Source organism: Montipora foliosa, chromosome 13 (assembly GCF_036669935.1).
Source record: "Montipora foliosa isolate CH-2021 chromosome 13, ASM3666993v2, whole genome shotgun sequence".
Lineage (NCBI taxonomy): Eukaryota > Metazoa > Cnidaria > Anthozoa > Scleractinia > Acroporidae > Montipora > Montipora foliosa.
This window is the reverse complement of record NC_090881.1, coordinates 34998421-35018420: the sequence shown is the minus strand read 5'-3', so window position 1 is coordinate 35018420 and position 20000 is coordinate 34998421. Positions and strand designations below refer to the sequence as shown.

Sequence of the window (20000 nt, the reverse complement as noted above, 5' to 3'; positions counted from 1 at the left end):
GAGAGAGAGCCGGGTTCCAGTTTTAACTACAAGTGTGACATTTAAATGCACGAAAACTTAGGATACGTTCGATTGACCTAATTCCGGAAAAGGAATACGTGCAGTGATGGTTTCAAACGGTATGTCTCGCGTTTTGAAGCAACAAGGATAATGAAGATATATTTAAAATAGCGTTTTAGCAGGTGTTTGACAATTTTAATGGAAATCCCCGTAAGAACGAAGGATTTTAAACTTTTATTCCACCCATTCTTCTTCCAAAATGAGGTCAATCGAACGCATCCTTAATGATACGTTTGATGAATTGTAGTTTCTCCAATTTTATGGAACGGTAACAGAAGCACTAAGATTGATCAACTGGTATCCCCCACTTTGAGTCGCTGTTTCTCAGAATCTGCTTATTTTTATTCATGTCGTCTTTCTTTCCTAGTTTAATCGATGCATATGTCTGAAACGAAAACATTCTGCGTTGATTTGCTGAGAAACATAAGCTGTTCGAATGTACATGTTCTATAGGTCTTCAAAAAATTACAAAGGAGAAGTGGAAATCATAACCGCCAGGTCATGAGAAAAGGTTATCGCCCTCGACGAAAGTATTAAACGTCGCGACTCCCTGCACTTTGCAACGTTGCATTCTTTTGATTGGCTTAAAAATCTCGCGCCACATCTTCAGCCAATCAGTACGGCGTTTTTTTCCCGGCTTGAGGACGGCTGCATGTGTTTAATTAGCGTTATAATTGGTCAAAGTCTGAATTTCTTGTTTCTGTTTTATAACGGCTGCAGTGAATTGAATACCGCTCTGAAATCTTAGTTCATCACAAGGAACAATCACATTCTTACCAACGGTTGAACGGAGTACCTTTGCGTAGAATTTCAGTACTCTGTGATACCATGCCCGGTTGCCTTGACCGCTTGAACCGAAGTGAAAGTTTATACTCGACCAGTTCAATCAGGAAGAGATGTAGATGTTAACAGAAGCTCATGAGTTCGGTTTAGAGTTGGGTTTTTTTTAGTTTAAAAATTTCCTTATTTCGATTTAACGTAGCTCACGCACTTTCCCGCGCGTGGAGCTTCGATCTTATTTTTGTCCATATTTGGGCATAAAATTAGTGTCCTAAAATCCCCAGCTTTGTTCCAAGGAGAAGAGTTGCACGTTTTTCTTAAGGCACCTCACACAAGGCTACAAGTTTTTTGTACTTCTTAATCGTTTGTTTTCAAACTAAATTGGCTGCAAACACTAAAGAGAAAGGCAACAAAATGTACTATCCGAAAAGGAGTCTCTCGGACGTCATTACGTTATTTGGTCCCCCTGAAGAACAGGGAGATTGGGGAGCTTTAGCAACGACAACGGCGACGGCAACGAGAACGCCACAAATTTGCATATTTCGTGGGAAAAAAAACAATACCTTTGCACACTCTGCACGTGCGTTTTTCATTTTTGTCCATTTCGTTGCCGTCGTCAGCAAGACAATTTAGAGAGCTTAAGATCTACGACGAGGACGTCGACGAAAACGCCAGAAAACAATGATATCATCGGTTAAAAGAGCATAAATAATCGTGCTGCACGTGCAGCACGGATTTTAGCTCATATTTTTGTGGTTCTCTGCGTGACGACGACGTGAAATCACTAAATTTTAGGTTTTGACGAAGACGTGAGCATGCAACAAAGAATCTTTCATTCTCTATTTTCAGTCTGAAACCAATTTATTTTTAGGATACTTCGCCCACATTGTACGACGTGAACGAGATGGAATAATCGCGAAAGGCTTTCACTAGAGCAAAGTTCCATTTTGAGGTGACGTTTTCGTCGACGTCGCCGTCGTAGATCTTAAGCTCCCTAATTAGGGAGCTTACGCAAGAACGACGACGTCGCGAAGGAGAACGTACTCTAAAAATATTATTTCCCGTTATTGTAATAATTTCGTTATAACCCCAAGTCGTTCGGAATGGAAAGTGTGCATCAACATTACAGGAATAAAACTGGAATGCAAGACGTAGTTGTTTGGGAAAAAAATTGAAATGTTCCGTCAGGTTCTCACGTCCTCTACATAACATCAACTTTGGTCAATTCGCGTCGTTGTCAGGACGAGAACGGCAAAGAAATGTACCAAAATGCAAAAAGCACGTGCAGGGCGTGCAGAGCTTTTGTTTTTTCTCATTAAACCCATTGTTTTGTGGCGTTCTCGTAGCCGTCGTCGTCGTCCTTGCGTAAGCTCCCTAACAACGTAAAATAGTTAAATTTGAGGTTTTATGGAGGACTTCAACACTTAGAGATAAATGTTCATTTTCTCCCCTAAATTAAGCGCCGCTCATAACGTTTTCATCCCTGAGGGACTGTCATACCTTTGTCATATTGAAAAGCATGGAATAGTCGTGAAGTGATTACAACAATGAGAATTTATGTTTTGAGATGACGTTCTCGTTGTCGTTCCTACAGTGCTTCATAAGGGACATCTATTTCTTCTCTCCTTTTTCGTAAGAGACAAGTGTCTCTTCTCTCTTTTTTTAATCTTGATTTTGTCCGCCGCTAGTTTTTTCCTGCCCTTCCCTTTTTTTCGCCGATCATTTTTTCCTGCAGCTCGCGTTTTCTTTCGCCGCTCACTCAAATATTTTTTGTTTGTTTTTTTTTCGCTGCCCACTTTTTTTTTAATTTTGATGCTCCCCTTTTTTCGGGCGTCTTGAAAACAAAGACCCCTATGACCCTAAGACCCGAAGACGAAGAAAGTAACCCATATATCGCCCTATATTATTCAGTATGGGCGAAATGTTCTAAAACTGGATTGGTACGGACCGATTTTCAGCAAAGAACGAGACTTGAAAGATTTACTGTAGTTCAGTTGTCCACGTTGTCGTCAAAAGCTTAAATTTGGTCATTTCACGTAGCAGTTTTAACGAGTACGGGAGACAAATGTTCAAAAATAAGTGTCGCACGTGCAGCACGATCATTTTGGTTCTTTTAACCAATAATATTACTGCTTTTTGGCGTTGTCGTCGCCTTTGCTGTTCTAAACCGGTCAAACCGGAACACTACAGGCCCAAGTTGTTCAAAATGTGGATAGCGCTATCCACCACTGGATAACTCAATTGGTTTTGATAGTGTTCATCCGCTGGATAGTGATTTATCCGTTGGATAGCGCTATCCACCTTTTGAACAACCGAGGCCAGTATTTTTGCGGTCTCTTGACCAAATATGGTAAAATGACGTAATAATGGAATAATAAATACCTGAGCATAGCATCTTTCGTTTGTCATGACGTTCTCGTTGCCGTTCCCGTCGTCGTTGCTAAAGCTCCCTATTTTCTCAAACTCCCTATTGTCTACAAATACATTTCTATTCTGTCATCCCAAGACAACAATTTTCAAAGTATTTTTAACTTCGCCTGGGCGTGGATTAAAACAATAACTTTTGTTCAAAAGAAAAGTGCAACAGGAGCGGCATGTTTGATATTTACAATTCTTTGATTGCAGACGTCACGGCGGCAAGTTTTGGTGGAACGAACAAGACTGAAAAAGTCTTTGCGAATTTGACGCTATTATTTTGCAAAACTTTAGCTACTTTTTTCTATTGTTTTGACACTAACATGGCCGTCTTATCACGTTACTGCAATCAAAGAATAGCGAGTCGCAGGCCAACCATTGTTAATCTCATAGAGGTTCCTTTTCGGCCCTTAAAATACAGAGTGATAATTCTGTAATTTAGGTACAGAATATTGACTAGCTCATCATCTGAAATGTATCAGGATTTACAGTGTATGCATGTGATCTGAATGGACCTTATTGGAGTTGAGCCTGCAGACGCAATTTTTTGTTTAAAACTACATGCAAAAGAGTCTGAACGGTCAATTCGATACAAATGACCCCTCGCTGATAACTCCGATAAGGGCGATTGTGCCCCAAAACTTCTGCCAACTTTTACCCTTATGAATTATTAATTAACAAATCAACGCAAATCAAATCAAATTTTGGTTTTTGAGGAGAGAGGAAAACCGGAGTACCCGGAGAAAAACCTCTTGGTACAGACTAAAATCAACCCACCTATGACGCCGAGTCTGGGAATCGAACCCAGGCCACATTGGTGGGAAGCGCTCTGTGATCTCACCACTGCGCCATCCCTGCACCCCAGACCCATCAGTTTGCAAAGAAAATGCAATAATTTGAAGGAACACTTAAATGATAATCCCTCGCATCCTTCTGCAGGAGTATATATCATCCTCGATGGGTGTTCATTTGAATGCGTTGTAAGTTAGTAGTCCTTCCAAATGCCCGTTCTGGCCGATCAGCTTTGTCAAACGGAGAGTGTCCAAGAATTGATCATGTCGAGTGCGTTGTCGGGACTAAAACCGTATTTGTTAATATTTCAGCAGTCCTCACGACGAGGCAGGGCTGTACATTATTAGGCCTTAAAATATCATCGTAAATTGTTGAGGAGGCTAAAATGTGACCGTACCATATAGGTTCCCACAATGTTTATTTCGTTTTACAACGTACTTAGTTTGCTTCCAATCAACTACATTAAATCAACAGCGTTTAACACTGGATTGACTATAAATTCAGGGATTACTTAAGTGATGAGGGTTTATTAAAGATAGATCCGCTTATAGTAATTGTAGAACTACATAAGGGAAATTTTTAGAATATGTGATTTTCAGAAAGAAACTAGCGCACCGTTATAAATATACTGAGGAATGTCATGGGGTTGTATTTAACAATTGCACAAGAAAAACATTTCAAGCAGAAATACGGTCTTTGTTAGATAGATCAGTGAGTAGTTTTGGAACATTTTTTGACAGTAGAAAGATTAAAATGCGGATTTATTGCGTGGTGTAGCACCTGTTGAATCGATATTGAAACATACTCGTAACCAAGTACATGCATGTAGCACTAGTTTCGCCGTTATTTTTCTCAGTAATTCTTGTCGCCGTCTGATTCACAAAGCTAGTGTTTTTATTTTGGCAAAAAAACCGGACTGCATTGGGTAGTATGACAAGGGAGCATTTTAGACAAACTACTACGTAAAAAGGAGTAAACTAAGTCAGTAAAAAGATAAAAAGCTCACCGTCATTTCATTGTAACCAAACAACACGGAAGGTTCTTTTGCAACCTCGTTGCCAGTGTCCTATCATCTACTTTCTCGAGGGAGGGACAGAGAGGACCCTGAGAACTAGATTGGTTCATGACGTCAAACGCACGTGCTGCACGCCTAAGAGTGCAGTTGTTAGCGCAGCATTGTTGTTTGCAGTTGATATACTCCTCTTTTATGACGAACGAGCTTTCGTGCTTCGCATGGAAAAACGATGCGGCTTGACTGAGTTCTTAACCAGAATTTTGTCCCCGTTGGAACTAATATGTAAGGAGTTTGCGGCGACGTGGTGAGTATGCAACAGTGAATCGTTCCAGTTCATTCTTTAACTTTACTTTTAAGCTGTTCCCACAAATCCATGCAGAGGATAATTTTCAACTTTGCAAAAGGGGATCATCGCGAAATACGTTCGATAGACCGAATGCATAAATGGCGGCCAAAAAATTATATGGTCTTCTTGCAAATTAGACCCACTAGCCTCGTTAGCACGGACAAAATACAAAAGAAATGTTACTTTAAAACGAGACTACTTGGTCTAATTAGAACAAAGACAAAAGAATATTTTTTTGGTCGCCATTTATGCATTTGGTCTATAGTGCAAAGCTGCCTTAAAGTTAGAACTGAATGACGGTTGGGTTGACGTTGACATTGTAGTTGTTTGAACGTTCCTAGGGAACATAAACCATTTTAGGGATCAAAAAGCTGAGAAAAAGTTTGGAAATAATTTCGAGAACAAGGGAACCAAATTTTTAACGGGAGCAATGAATTCATGCTTAATATTTAGAGGCTTGTACTTTACAAAGAACAACAAATGTTTATTGTATCCCAGAGATTTAAATAAAGTAAATTACGAAAACAATTAAATATAATATGATAACTAAAGGGTACCAGCACCCTGAAATAACTAAGAAGCTAAAAATATCAGGTCGCTGACATTAGAAAAGAAATAAACTTTCTTAGTTACTACCTAAACTGGGTTCAGTTTCAAATTGAACTCCAGTGAGCCTTTGCCAATAACGCAAAACATGGAAACAAACGACAGCTTTAAGGTGGCTCCGCACTAGGTACAAGAAAAAAGCCATCACTACGTTCACGATGACTGGAATCACAGCTATGGTGGTTGTTGCAGTAAAAGGACCCAGGTGAGAATCTATGATTTCCACTAAAAGAAAAAAATAGAAATGACTATAGAATTAAGAGCAAACCACAGAAAGCTATTCTAAAGGTATTTTTAAAATTGGCAATGAAAAATTTTAGTTTTCGTTGCAATCAATTTAGATGATAAGTCGTTCATTGCAAGGAGAGATGACGAGTAAATCAGTACAACTATGTAGCAACACCATAGTCCATTTCCGAGTTGTTGCTTGCGAGTCCTGGTGCACAACCATTCAAATGGAAATGAGTGGTGTATTTTCATGCGAATCAAACTCTTTATCACTTGAATGGTTGAGCACCAAGACTCGTTTTGAACAGCAACTCAGGAATCACCTATTAGGCTAAAGCGCCGGGGAAAGGTTAGTATAACTGTCTCCCAACAACAATTTTCACGATAATCGGTTTAAGATTATGATTTGCTATAGTCAGGTGAGTTCGTATTGTCGAAGTATGATGCATAGTGTCACTGTGCTTACTGAGCATGCTCGTTTTGAGTGAGTGATTCAGATCAAGATCGCTTTTGACCAGTTTTCAAATGACTGTCGAAAGTAATTTCGCGATTGCAATGAGTAAGCTTGGTGATTGGTTTAAAAATCTTGCGGCAGTTTATCAACCAATGAAAAAGAAAAGCAAAACCAATCGCGACTTGCACGTGCGAATTTTCCCGCGCTTTGAGCAAGTTACACGGAATTGCTACGAATTTGGATTGGTTCATTGTGTTGTTTGCACTTGCTGTGATTGGTCGAAGTAATTGCTTTGTTATTTGTTTTACGACACTCAATTGAAAACCGCTCTAATATTACTCATAGTAATCCTTAGCTTCTGTTGTTTCATGTTCGGTATTATTTTCATGGCTGAAATCGTGGATCGTAAAAAGACTGGCTCTTTTTACGGTTCATGCTGAAATTCATATCTCGGTACATTTAAGACAATGCCGGGACATATCATTAACGTACCTTGGTTCCTGGATTCGCTTGTAGTTCTGACCTCAGTTGGTTCAGGTTTCTCTGTAGGGCGATTTTCTAAAGTGGAATAATATCAAAGTTAGACATTGACATTGATTTTTCACACCTTTTCCAGGGGCTTCAATCTAGGTGACGTCATAACGAGGGAAAAGCGTCCTATGTGTAACCTGGCCTAACTGCCTAAGCAGCCAGGCCTGATTTTTGTTACGCGATTAAAATTCCGTGTAATTGTCAAGGCTGAACTTCATATCTCGGTACATTAAGACAATGCTGGGACATATTAACGTACCGTGGTTCCTGGATTCGCTTGTAGTTCTGACCTCAGTTGGTTCAGGTTTCTCTGTAGGGCGATTTTCTAATGTGGAACAGTATCAAAGTTAGACAATTGACATTGATTTTTAACACCTTTTCCAGGGGCTTCATTTTAATAGCGCCCATCTAGGTGACGTCATAACGAGGGAAAAGCGTCCTATGTGTAACCTGGCCTAACTGCCTAAGCAGCCAAGCCTGATTTTTGTTACGCGATTAAAATTCCGTGTAATTGTCAAGGCTGAACTTCATATCTCGGTACATTAAGACAATGCTGGGACATATTAACGTACCGTGGTTCCTGGATTCGCTTGTAGTTCTGACCTCAGTTGGTTCAGGTTTCTCTGTAGGGCGATTTTCTAATGTGGAACAGTATCAAAGTTAGACAATTGACATTGATTTTTAACACCTTTTCCAGGGGCTTCATTTTAATAGCGCCCATCTAGGTGACGTCATAACGAGGGAAAAGCGTCCTATGTGTAACCTGGCCTAACTGCCTAAGCAGCCAAGCCTGATTTTTGTTACGCGATTAAAATTCCGTGTAATTGTCAAGGCTGAACTTCATATCTCGGTACATAAAGACAATGTTGGGACATATTAATGTACCTTGGTTCCTGGATTCGCTTGTAGTTCTGACCTCAGTTGGTTCAGGTTTCTCTGTAGGGCGATTTTCTAAAGTGGAATAATATCAAAGTTAGACATTGACATTGATTTTTAAGACCTTTTTAAGGGGCTTGATTTTAATAGCGCCCAAGTAGGTGACGTCATAAAAAAGGAAACGCGTCCTATATGTAACCTGGCCTGACCACCTGAGCAGCCAGGCCTGCTTTTTGTTACGCTATAAACATGGCTCCTGAACAAATGTTTCGCTGAATATTACAAGGTTACGATATAAATCAATCAATCAATCTCTTTATTCGTGCCCAGAAATTATATAGAGTTAACATAAATACAAGAAAGAAAAAAATTACAAAGGAAAAGAGTACAGCCACTTGGAAATAGCTAAGCTAATCGAGCTAAGTGGCTGGGCCAAGCGGAAAATTTGCAAATACCCTACATTAACATAGAACTACGGACACGATTTACCGTTCACGCACACACACGCACACACAAATAACAATAGCCAAGGGGAAGTGCACACGTAAAAACTGGAAAATAAACTACATCAATGAGCCAGTCAGTAGTTGGAGATAAGCGATTCTTTTAAGAAGATTTTGAAACAGATACGACTCTTGGATTTTAATGACTCTTCAAAGGAATTCCAAACTTTAGCTCCAAAAAAACGAATGTTAAATTTGCCATAATTGATCCTCGCTTTAGGCAGATAATATGAAATCTTACTCGCCAGTCTGGTTTGATATTGACACACTTTGTTGATACTCTTTAAAAAATCGTTAAAAATTAAGGGCAATCTGTTGGAGTAATAGTCATGCATGAATAAAGCACAATACAAGTATAATAAGTCACTAACTTTAAGTATTTTCAATTTCCGAAAGAGCGGACTAGAGTGGCAATTATACTCTGAGAATGTTATTATTCTGACAGCTCTTTTTTGTAAGGTGATAAGCGGAAGGAGAGTTGTTTGATATGTAGTCCCCCAAGTTATTAGACTAAAAGTCAGGAAGGGATAGATAAGTGAGTAATACAACTGTACAAGGACCAGATCAGTCACAGAGTGCCGTATCTTAGAGAGTATGCCAATACATTTCTTAATCTTTCTTGAAATATGTGAAATGTGATACTTCCAACTGAGATGTGAGTCAATGAGAAGACCCAAGTACTAAATAAATTTCTCTTGCACAATCTCCCTGTTAGAGATTTTTAGTTTGACCATGTGCCCCTTGACCTTTTGAGGGGGATGGAAAATAATGAAATTTTTCTTATCAATATTTAATGAAACTTTATTAGCCATAAGCCAGTCAGATACCATTCTCAGATTATAATTAACAATGGACTCAAGTTCAACTAAATTAGAATTAGAAAAATAAGAGTGCTTAAGTCCACGACTACGTCACTAATAAAGCTTGATTCAGCCATTTGAGGGGTCGAAATTATCGTTATAAAATGGTGAAGAGATCAATGACCAATGCTTTTGACTGTTAACTACTTTTTCTGATTTAACTGAACGGGTGCAGTTCCCAAAAAAGCAATATGCAATTAATTTTGTCACAATAGACCATTCCACAGTTCTGCTCAGTTACCAGGCCTTTGAATAAAAATGAGGCTGGAGTTGACCTTGCTTTGATACAAACCTCACTGCTTTTCTTATGTAAATAGAAATTCGTTGGCATGACAACATGATTTTCCTAAGAAAAGCAATGAGGTTTGAATCAAAGCAAGGTCAACTCCAGCCTCACTATTATTCAAACGCCTTGTAACTGAGCACAGAGCTGTAAAATGGTCTATTAGGAAAGATCAAACAGGCCTTTCTTAAGTTGACGCTTTGCAGCGTTGCACATTGCTCAATAAAAAATTTAATATCTGTTGATTGTTACAGGATTTTTCCACTATGGCACCGAAACTGAAATGTTTTTGTAGCCGACGATTGTAGAATTCCTGTTGAAGCTGGAAAATTCCCTTAAGTGATACATTTTGCCAAAAACCTCGCCGACAGCATAAAGAACAAGTCTGAGGCTTTCACTCGTTTTTTGTTCACTTAATTCTTGAAAGCACGTTGGCACAAAACCTTGTTTAGACACACTTAGGTCCACGAGGTTGTGTTCACTACTCTCATAGTTCATGGACTATGCTCCTCTCCTACTTTACCTTAATTCTTAAAAGCACTTTAGCACAACACCTTGTTTAGACGCACTTACGTCCACACACGTGCACCTAAATTAGATGCACGCCTAATATTGACAGCCAACACGAAGTATCCATTTGAGTCTAAGCATCTGCTACTTATTTCCGACAAAAAGGTAAGGGTGAAGGTTTGCGTTATTCTTAGCTTAGTGTATATCCAGTTTTTTTATCCTTACTTTAGGACCAGCATCGAGGGGACACTTTGCGACGTCAATTGTCTGTATTCTGAGACATGAGTGACGCTGAAGTTGGAGAGAACGTAGATGGCGCGCGAGGATCATAGCCTCACTTGACTTTTTCATACTTCATTGGCGTTGATTTTATCGACCCAAAAACGGGTCGCTGACCTAGACCAATCAGAGTAGTCCTCGTGGACTAGAGATAGAGTTGTCAATAGAGTTGTAGATAGAGTTGTCAATCAAAGTTTGCCCTACGCAGTGAAGCGTGACTTGTAATTTAAGTTATGGATGAAGCTACTAAGGCCACAGGATATTCCGAAATGCGCGACTGTCAGGGGAAAATAATTCAAGCATATCTTGCAGAGATGTGTTTGTGTTTGCTCCAACGGGAGCTGGGAAAAGTCTGACCTTTGAGCTAGCTGGTACGCTCTTGTTTCGTTTCTATTAGCACAACTTACGGCACAAAGTGTTGGTCCAAAAAGTATCACCGCAGATTTCCTTTCCAAGCGGGACTCGAGATTGAAATAAGCTTTCATTTTATTTCGTCTTTGTTTCTGAAACCTTTAGCACAAAGTCAACAATTTTCAGCATGTAGTACTTCCAGGAACTCTGGAACACCAGAACATCACGGAACATTCCGGAACACCCCCCAAAAAACCCGGAGCACCTCCCAGAAAACCAGGAAAAGTGCAAAATCTAAAAAAAATAAATAAAATAAAAATGAAAAAATGAAAGAGGACGCGAAGTAATATGAAAATTAGCATCATGAATAGGAACAATTGAAAAGACCAAAGACGCGAGACTTTCAATTACAATACAATTGCTCAAACTTTTGTTGGTTTCATTAATGAAACAACCCTTTCTTGGCAACTTAAATATCTTTTCAGTACAACTTAAAAATTCAAGCAGTATCGAAGAAAGAGGAAGCCACTTTAACATCATGGGTTGATCCCAAGGTGATTATACAAAAAAGTTTCTCAACTTATTAGTGTTTAAATGGAAACGATGTCAAGCAAATTAACTACAGCGTGCAAGTTATCTTGGGATTCATTTTTATCTTTAGTTAACTTTTATTTTTAACTTATCACCATGCAAAACACATCTAAAACAAAGAATAATAAAGCGGAAGCTGACATCTAATTGATCTAATTGAACTTCAACAGCTTTATAAACCGGTCAAACAAAGCACAAAAACATAAAAAAAAAATGACATGAATTAAATCTAACAGGCTCTCAGACCGAACTCTTTTGTAATGTAGTTTTTGTGGCACTCTGTGAGAGACGCAATCCGTCGGGGATGACCAGCGAAATCGGCACAAATGACGGCTTCGCTCCTTGAATGCACGGACAGTCATTCAAAGATTTGTGCCTGTCTTTGCCCATGACTGTTTGTAGTGGTTAAGAAAAGCAAGCAGTTCCCCATTTTGCTGGGCTGTCACAACAGTATGGGAGCAAAATTCGTATTCCATTAAAATGCGGACAATTTTTCTCACACATATGTTCTCCTTTTGCTTCCCTGGCGTGACAAGATGGGGACGTTCCGAGTTCTATCTTCGGCTCTCGACCATCCGGGCTTTTACATCATCACAGCCTGGTGCCAGGACAACTGCGTTGTTTTTGCCCAAAAGATCTATTGATGTTCCATAAGTACCCTCAACTGTGGCATCTGGTTGGTTTATCAAATATGTCTTGAAACCTTCCTGGCTCAGTAGGTAGAGCTCTGCTCCGGTGTCGCAGGGGTTCGAGCATCGCGGGTGATGCCATTGTATTGGCTAGTGCCTTCTTGGTTTTATGAAGTTGTCAGATGATACGCCTGTTAATTAATCTAAATGTTTATTGCTATCTTTTTTATTGTACATTTCACAGTGTTAACGCGTTTTAAAGCAAAACGGGTTTTCCATTTTCGTAATCCTTTAAGAACAGCTGGAAAATGAGCACTAGTGAGCATTTTAACGCTTCAAAGCATTATATGATTTCAAGTTTCTTTACGTTTTTCACTATTCATGGGAAAATATATTTATATTCTGCTTCACAAATAGCTATTTCGAGAATTATACTTGGTATTAGTTCCTGCAAGAGAGGGTAGACTGCGGGAAGCCGGCAAAAAATTTGTGACTGTGTAGCGCTTGTAAGTTTTTCGAGATTATGAAGGTGAAATCAAATTATTTTATGGGCAATCAGTGTAGTTTAGAAAAGCTCACGCGCGCGTGATATATTTTATATTTAAATTTTAAAACGGTAAAATATTTGCGCGATTTCTTGGTATTTTGGGAGGTGTTCCGGAATGTTCCGTGATGTTCCGGGATGTTCCGGTGTTCCGGAAATTTCCTCTTTAGATTTCGGAGAAACAAACATGTTCGATTGTTTTCGTCGGATTGCACCATTCAAGTGCAGGACTTGCGAATGACGTCATCCCCTTTGATTTATTAGTCCATGCCAATCCTAACGATATTCCAGCATGCGGCGGGAGCTGATTCCTGTTCGTGATTTTGCTTGACAAACTTGCAACTGCGAATTGATTTGTGCTTACTGTAGTGACAGTGTTCTTATCAAATGGTGAGTAAAAACTCGCTTTCCGTCAGTTATTTATTTCAGAGTGTAATTCGCGGTTTATTTGTAGGTTTTTACGGCGTCTTCTTGTCGCTTGTTATACCAGATGAGGACAAACAATTGCAAGTGCTGTGAAAATTGGGTCTGTCAATAAGTCGACTGTTGTGTTCCAGATAGCTTCGAGCGAAACTCAAATTAAAACCTTTCCGGCGAGACAAGTCGACCTCTCGCGACTTCGTCGCTCGCTCATGCGCTTCGCGTCCGAAAAATCAAGCTTCGCTCGCTAAGACATTTCTCCTGGGATTCTCGTGAAGTTGACTTGTGGCAAGTCTAGAGTCGATACAACGTAGATGTATGCCATATCTCGGCTGGCCAAGCCAGCCTTCTTCAGGTACAATGAGAATTCTCACTGGAGTTCTCATTCAAATTCTCATTCTACCTGAAGAAGGCTGGTTTGGCCAGCAGAAATATAGTACGCCCCTAAATGATCAAATCTACGTTGTGGCTTGCTCAAAATGTTTATTCTCAACTTGTAATCACGCTGAGCGGATCAAGCCACTGATCCAACGTACACCGACAGGAAGATTGTCCACGGCTGCTTGCTTCAAAACTCAGCTATCTAATTAGAGCCATTCTTGGACATATCTGAATTTCGAATTCCATTGCGAGATATCGTTGACATCACCTGGTTATTGTTATAGAGGGAGGTTTTTGAGCCACAATAGGAAACCATACAATCTAAGGGTGCGTACGATTGACCCTATTCTGGAATAGGAATACGTAGAGTGATGCGTTAAAACGGTATATCTGGCGCTTATGAAGCAACAAGTATAATAAAGATATGTTTAAAATAGCATTTTAGCAAGTGTTCGATCATTTTAATGTGAATCTCCGTAAAAGCGAAGGACTTCTAACTTTTATTCCATGCATTCTTATTCCGGAATACGGTCAATCGAACGCGCCCTAAATGTGGTAATCATCAAATACGATTTCATTAGGAAAACAGCTCACTTCCGTAGCGGTTCGTGGCTTAAAAACGTTTCTTGCTTAATTTAAGGTCCTTCATATGCCAACCAAAGCACATTATTGGGTGCAAAACAAAGGGTTCTTTTGTTCAAGTGGTTGCCACATTTAAGTAAGAAAAATAATCATTTTGATTTCGGAGAATACCATAATACTCTTTGTTTGTTCCCCCAAATTTTGCATAAGCCTATATATTGTGTTTTTGGTTAAGCTCCATTTTTTTAATCAATCACGATAGTAGCCTTTGTGACAGTCGACCAACGTATGTTCAATTTTCAGTAACGATTTTTTTTCGAAATAGAAAATCACGATAGTATCCCTTCGAAATTGCACCAAAAAATTCCTCTCCTAGTTTCTATGTAAATTAGCCTTGATTGCGAGTTTGTGGCTCTAAACTTACCATTTTCGTCTGTAAGCCTTAGGATTACATTCCTCGTCACTGGGGTTCTTTTACTCCAAAGCGCGACTCTACACATGAATTTCTGGGCGTGGCAAGGTTGCGCCTCACGAATATACAGCCCGCCATCTCTTGAGATGTTAAAACCTTTATACAAGTCTCTTTCCACTTTCACGTCGCCATTTTCTTTCATCCCGGCAAGAAATACCCATTGTGCTTTAACGCCATTATAGGCCCACATGTACCATCGGACATAAAGGAAACGACCCTTTTCCACCTCGAGTGCTTTTCTACTTAAAGCAGTGCACGGCAATGTTATGTTCTGACCTTGACGAACGGGAACGATTTTCAACGGCTTCGTTGGAAGACCTGAAAAAAATTATCACACGATGATATGGAATAAATGAAATGTCGCCCGATGTGAAGGAAACCGAAATCCAGCAAATGCGAGGCTTTGGAATCCGGAATGCAGAGCGTGAAACCCATTAGCGCAATACACTCTCTACTTTTCCACTTGGAATTGTATGAATTCAACTTTCTTTACATTTTTTACAAACCGTGAGTATGACTCTTCACACTGTAAAGACACTGTATAGCGCTAACGAATGTCCAAACACAGGTACCCCAAGCTCGATATATGACGTGACTCGAGCGATTTGCATATTTATAAGGATTTGTATGGGGAAAATAACGATTGTTTCTGTGACCTATGAAAATGTAGCTCCCTCTATATATACTACTCTATATATATAGACGGAGCAAACCGGTTCCTCTAAAACTAACACGAATGGCCGTAAATCGGCTCATAGACCACACAGGAGGGAAAAAACACTCAACTAAAGTAAGGTAAGACGATTTTTATTTAAATCGCTACATTTTCTTAGGTCACAGAAACAATCGTTATTTTCCCCATACAAATCCTTATAAATATGCAAATCGCTCGAGTCACGTAACAATGCAAAGGTCATCATATAAAGAGCTGCTCATATATCGAGCTTGGGGTACCTGTGGTTTCACCCGTAACATCACAGACATTTGATTACCGTAAAATCCAGTGAGCTAAGGTTTAATGAAAGCCCTGGTTCTAGCTATTTAGTCACGGAGGTTTGTTCGCTGTCTTCCGTAATGTTTTGTTTATATTGCATGTTTATTTTCAATCAATTAAACCTAATTATCGTTAATTTTTCATACACTTGAATGATTATCTGATTTCTTATCGGTGTATATGAGCCTTCTGACGACGACTTTCCCCAGTATACATTGACCCCACGCTATTTCCCTAAAAGGAAGTATTATTATACCACATAGCTGTGGTACTTCATTTTCACAGTGGACCCACTTGAATTTTGTATTGTGGTTTTATCTCTCATCTCGTCCATTGAGTGCTCGTATTGTCATGTCATTGTAAAATCAGTATTTTAATTCTTTTCTGATTGCCAACAGGGAACCACAGCATGTTTAGTGCCCACATTCTTACAACTTGTTATTGTAAATATATTTTGTGGTAAAGTTGACATAATCAAGCCAATGTACATTGTTGAACATGCTATTCCATAGGATTAACGATCTGCTTCTTGCACTTTTTAAGCTATGAAAAGAACTTTTCCATGTCTTGTCCTACCAGTGAAGACAATGTGATGTCTTGGAATGCTGCTCATGAAACCTGTTGTGCCTAATTAAAGAAGGGCACAATTTGTGCAAGTCCTAAACATAAGCATCTCATCATCTTTAGCAGTTCTTGTCGAATGAGCCCAGGGTTAGGGGTGGATCTTTGCTGTTTTATCAAACTGGCTTTTAATTTGCTGTTTTGGAGGCTGCAGTGACAATGGCACGGTTTGTTTTATTTGCCTCCATTCCTTAAACTACATTTTTGTTTCGTTTCATTTCCTCAGAGCCAAATTGTACCTATTTAGAATTCAGGGTGAACTATTTACACAATGAGGTAGAGTGGCCATTCAAAACAGAGTTTGTAATTGAACATCTAAACATCTATGAAACGAAAAAACAAACTTGTGAACATGTGAACCTGAAGTATAGCAAATCATAATTTTTTGACAAACATGAAAGTGAAGGAAATGGGTCATAAATATGAAGTTTCACTATCTGAATGATTTTCGGTTACATTAAAGGGATATATTGTTGAAAAATCCACAGCTATCTCTCTTCGTGGTAATAAGTAATGTAAACAATCTTCGCACTGGTGAGTTGCAGTAGTACCGGTAAATTGGGTTTTCCAGGAACCAGTTATTTTAAAGCTAGTACTGGTAGCTTCCTAGGTTCACATGTAACACAAGTAATGGAAGATTCACAGAAAACAGAAATATTTGAAATTTTATGCTGTGGCATTTGAAAGAAAATTAGGTATTTGTAGATAAGTATCGTTATGTTCTTCTCTTTAATGGTTAATATTCCTTGACAGGCTTCTAACCGTTCACAGAGTTTGCGTCCACATTTTTGTCCTTCTTTGTTGAGAGTTTCAATAGACGAAGCGAAATATATATGACCGACCAAGTGACCCACACTACAGTATTTTATCTTTTCTCCTGCCCTTCCCATTCCAGAAACAAAACACTATTTCTTTTTGTGAAATAGTTTCTTGTTGCTGGTGAAATTGCAAATTTCCTGTGCTTTGTCAACTTCAATTTTATATCCCAATCCCCCTGTCCTGTCTGCAATCTTCCCCCAAATCAAGCGTAGAAGCGCTTGGTAGGCCTAAACACTTCATTGAAACGTGTCAGAGCGTAAACAGGTGCTATTTTCTTCGCAAGTGTATTCAACCGAACCGTAAAATGACGGCTAAAATTAGAAAAGATTGCTTAGGCCTAATCACTGAAACGAGCACTTAGGCTTAAACAGTAAACGAGTGCTATGTCGGTATTAATGGATTAATACCTCCGTTCTCGGTATTTATCTCTTACTTAAAAAGAGTGCTTAGGCCTATAAATCGAGTGACTGCTTATAAAACCTTAAAACCTTCAAAAGCGAGAACAATGTTGTCGCAATCAATGTTGAATTGACTGTGACAGTGCACAATCTTTTGTTTTCGCTTCGCTCGGGTTCGCAAATTCGTTCCGAATAATTTAATGGAAAGATTTGATTGGTTATCTTCTCGAAAAAGGGCACTGTGTTTTGCGTACCGTCAAGGTCAAGAAGACGAACAAAAGCATGAAACAAAAACACTACTCGAATTTCATAACCATTTCCATGCATTGACTATGATAAGAAAGGAAATTCCCTCAGTTATCTGACTTTGAAAGCCGCAAATGTTAGCTTGTACCATGTGAAATTATCCCGAAAGCGGCTCGGCAAAACCTCGCCCAATGAAGTTTATGTAAAATACACCAACAGATAAGATGCACTGCCATGCTCCTTAAGTCTGTGTTCAAATAAAGACGTACGCCTGTCATAAAATGCATGGCATGCGAAATATGCTTGCTAAGCAAAAAAACCCAACAACGTGGAAACGAGCTCCGCTTAACCGACCCTTGCGCTGGAGAGAAACTACCCTAGAATTACCGTTTCCATCATCAAGATTGTAAGGCCTTGCTTTTCAAGCAAAGTAATTCAGTATTTGTACTACTTTTAAACGGCGGATAACAAAATATGCAAGTATTTTTTGTATAGACCATATACACTATTACGTTTCTACTTTCCTCTCTTTCGTCTGTGAATAAAAGGATCAGATACAGAAAATGATAGTTGGTTTGCTTGTCGATCAAACACAAGATGGTTCAAAACACATAGGCTCTATATTCTGCCTTAGTTGCCAAAGTCTCTCAACCCTTGTTCTAACCTGCGATCTGGCGTACCAAGATGATAAGTAGGGAGGGAGGTCATGATCGCAGGTTACCCTTGTTCATAAATTGTGTAACGTTAAAGATCCAACACACTCTTCGCAAAGAGAAGTGGGGGGGGGGGGGGGGAAGGGGGGAAAGAGGGGCAAAAATGTGACCGCCTTGCCAGTGATTTCTCAAAAAGGCTTAAGGTGTATGAGAGCATGATAGCAAAAACAGCGATATTTCTAAGGGGACTTTTCCAGAGTGTTGTAGCATATGTATGTAGAACTGTTATTCCACAGTCTTCATATCATAATTTATCCTGACTGAATCGAAAGAAAAACAAACTTGTATTCCCCCTCTGCATTTCGCAGGTTGGTCCGGTAATCTCCTCTAGATTGTCCAGAACATAAGTTTTATTAAAGTAAAAGGCCCTTTCAAATCCCTTCCGACCTTATATTTTTCAGCGCACTGAGAAATCAACCATCCTTCACTTAAGTTTGCGCCAAAAGCCCTCCTTGATGGCGCAAGGGTCATTCAAGGTCACTTTTACTACATTGTTTACTTTCAGAGAATCTGACGCAATCGATGGCAAACAGGCAAACACCTCAGTCAAAGCTTCTTTCATTCACTCATTCAAATTATGACCAGATAACTATTAAACAAAGGAACGTTTATTTCCGACCGAATGTTCAGACTGGTAGACTTTTGGGAGGTTTATACATCGCAAGACGTAACCCGACTTATTTTTTTGCGCGTGGTAATACCGCTGTTCCTTGCGCAAAGTTTGAATACAGTTCCATTACTGTGCAGCTTCAAATTATAGAATACGCTTACCAAAGACGGCCAAAAGATCAAATATTAGAAAGACCGAAAGAGAGGAAACGATTTTGAAGTCCATTGACCTTGTATGTTTATCAACACACTTCTTTGATCTTTTATGTGATCACAAACCCTCCAATTTTGTAATATCTCCTTTATCAGAACAACATAGCTATACCACTCGCAATGTCTCTTTATGACAATTATATATTCCCTTTTACAGAAAAAACATCAGAAAGTTCTCTCCCACTATTATTGGACGTTATTTTTGGAATGATCTCCCCCTTTCAATCCGCTCTAGGAATTCTAAAAAACTTTTTAAGAATTCCCTTTTCAGTCATTACTTATCGCGATACTAATAAATGCTGATTGACATGGTTGCTTTGTTTTGCTCATGTTTGATTTATATATTGCTTTTATGTATGTGTGTGTATGTGTGTTCTGTGTCTCTTATTCTTTTGTATCCACTTAATCAATTAGGTAATCTTTATATATTTGCAACTTTTAGGGCAAGGTATTAGTTTAACTATTTTTGCCCTTTTCTCATTAAGTCTTGATTATACTTCTCTGTAAACCTGTTTATATTTAGAGAATAAACTGTCTGTCTGTCTGTCTGTCAAACACACTTCTATGCGAATTTTCGATATTTTATGTCGACCAAAATTCCTTAACACGTCAATCAAATTGTGACCCAACTTCGACTAGTGTGTCATCAGACGAGCCAGGAATGTGCTACGTAAGCAAGTTTCTTGCGCGAATGAGACAGCTCGTCGAGGGATGAAGTGTATAAAAGCCGGTGGTAAGAGTTAAAATAAATTAAGGCCGTGAAGAGAAAAGAATACCAAAAAGCAGGTTGCTCCATGAAAATATGATCAATAACTGTCGATGTTTCCTTTTTTCAGGGCGTAATGATGAAGTTTAAAAGTTACAAACCGTGGGCATTTC

At 39.1% G+C, this 20000-nt stretch overlaps 1 protein-coding gene across 6 annotated transcripts in view; it reads right to left on the bottom strand.

The window, feature by feature from the left end:
• Window positions 1-5908: 5908 nt before the first annotated feature.
• The window catches only part of LOC137982687 (uncharacterized), a 29036-nt gene continuing 14944 nt past the window's right edge, over window positions 5909-20000 (bottom strand). For 3 of the 6 annotated variants that reach the window (XM_068829816.1, XM_068829815.1, XM_068829814.1), the window contains exons 2-7: window positions 14461-14826; window positions 8113-8178; window positions 7800-7865; window positions 7487-7552; window positions 7189-7254; window positions 5909-6239 (exon numbers count right to left, since the gene is read on the bottom strand). In XM_068829816.1, coding sequence (XP_068685917.1) covers window positions 6034-6239; window positions 7189-7254; window positions 7487-7552; window positions 7800-7865; window positions 8113-8178; window positions 14461-14826 — 836 coding nt within the window. In that variant the 3' untranslated portion in view covers window positions 5909-6033. The remainder of the gene's footprint in view (window positions 6240-7188; window positions 7255-7486; window positions 7553-7799; window positions 7866-8112; window positions 8179-14460; window positions 14827-20000) is intronic. The other 3 variants (XM_068829818.1, XM_068829817.1, XM_068829819.1) reach the window with 3 other exon arrangements.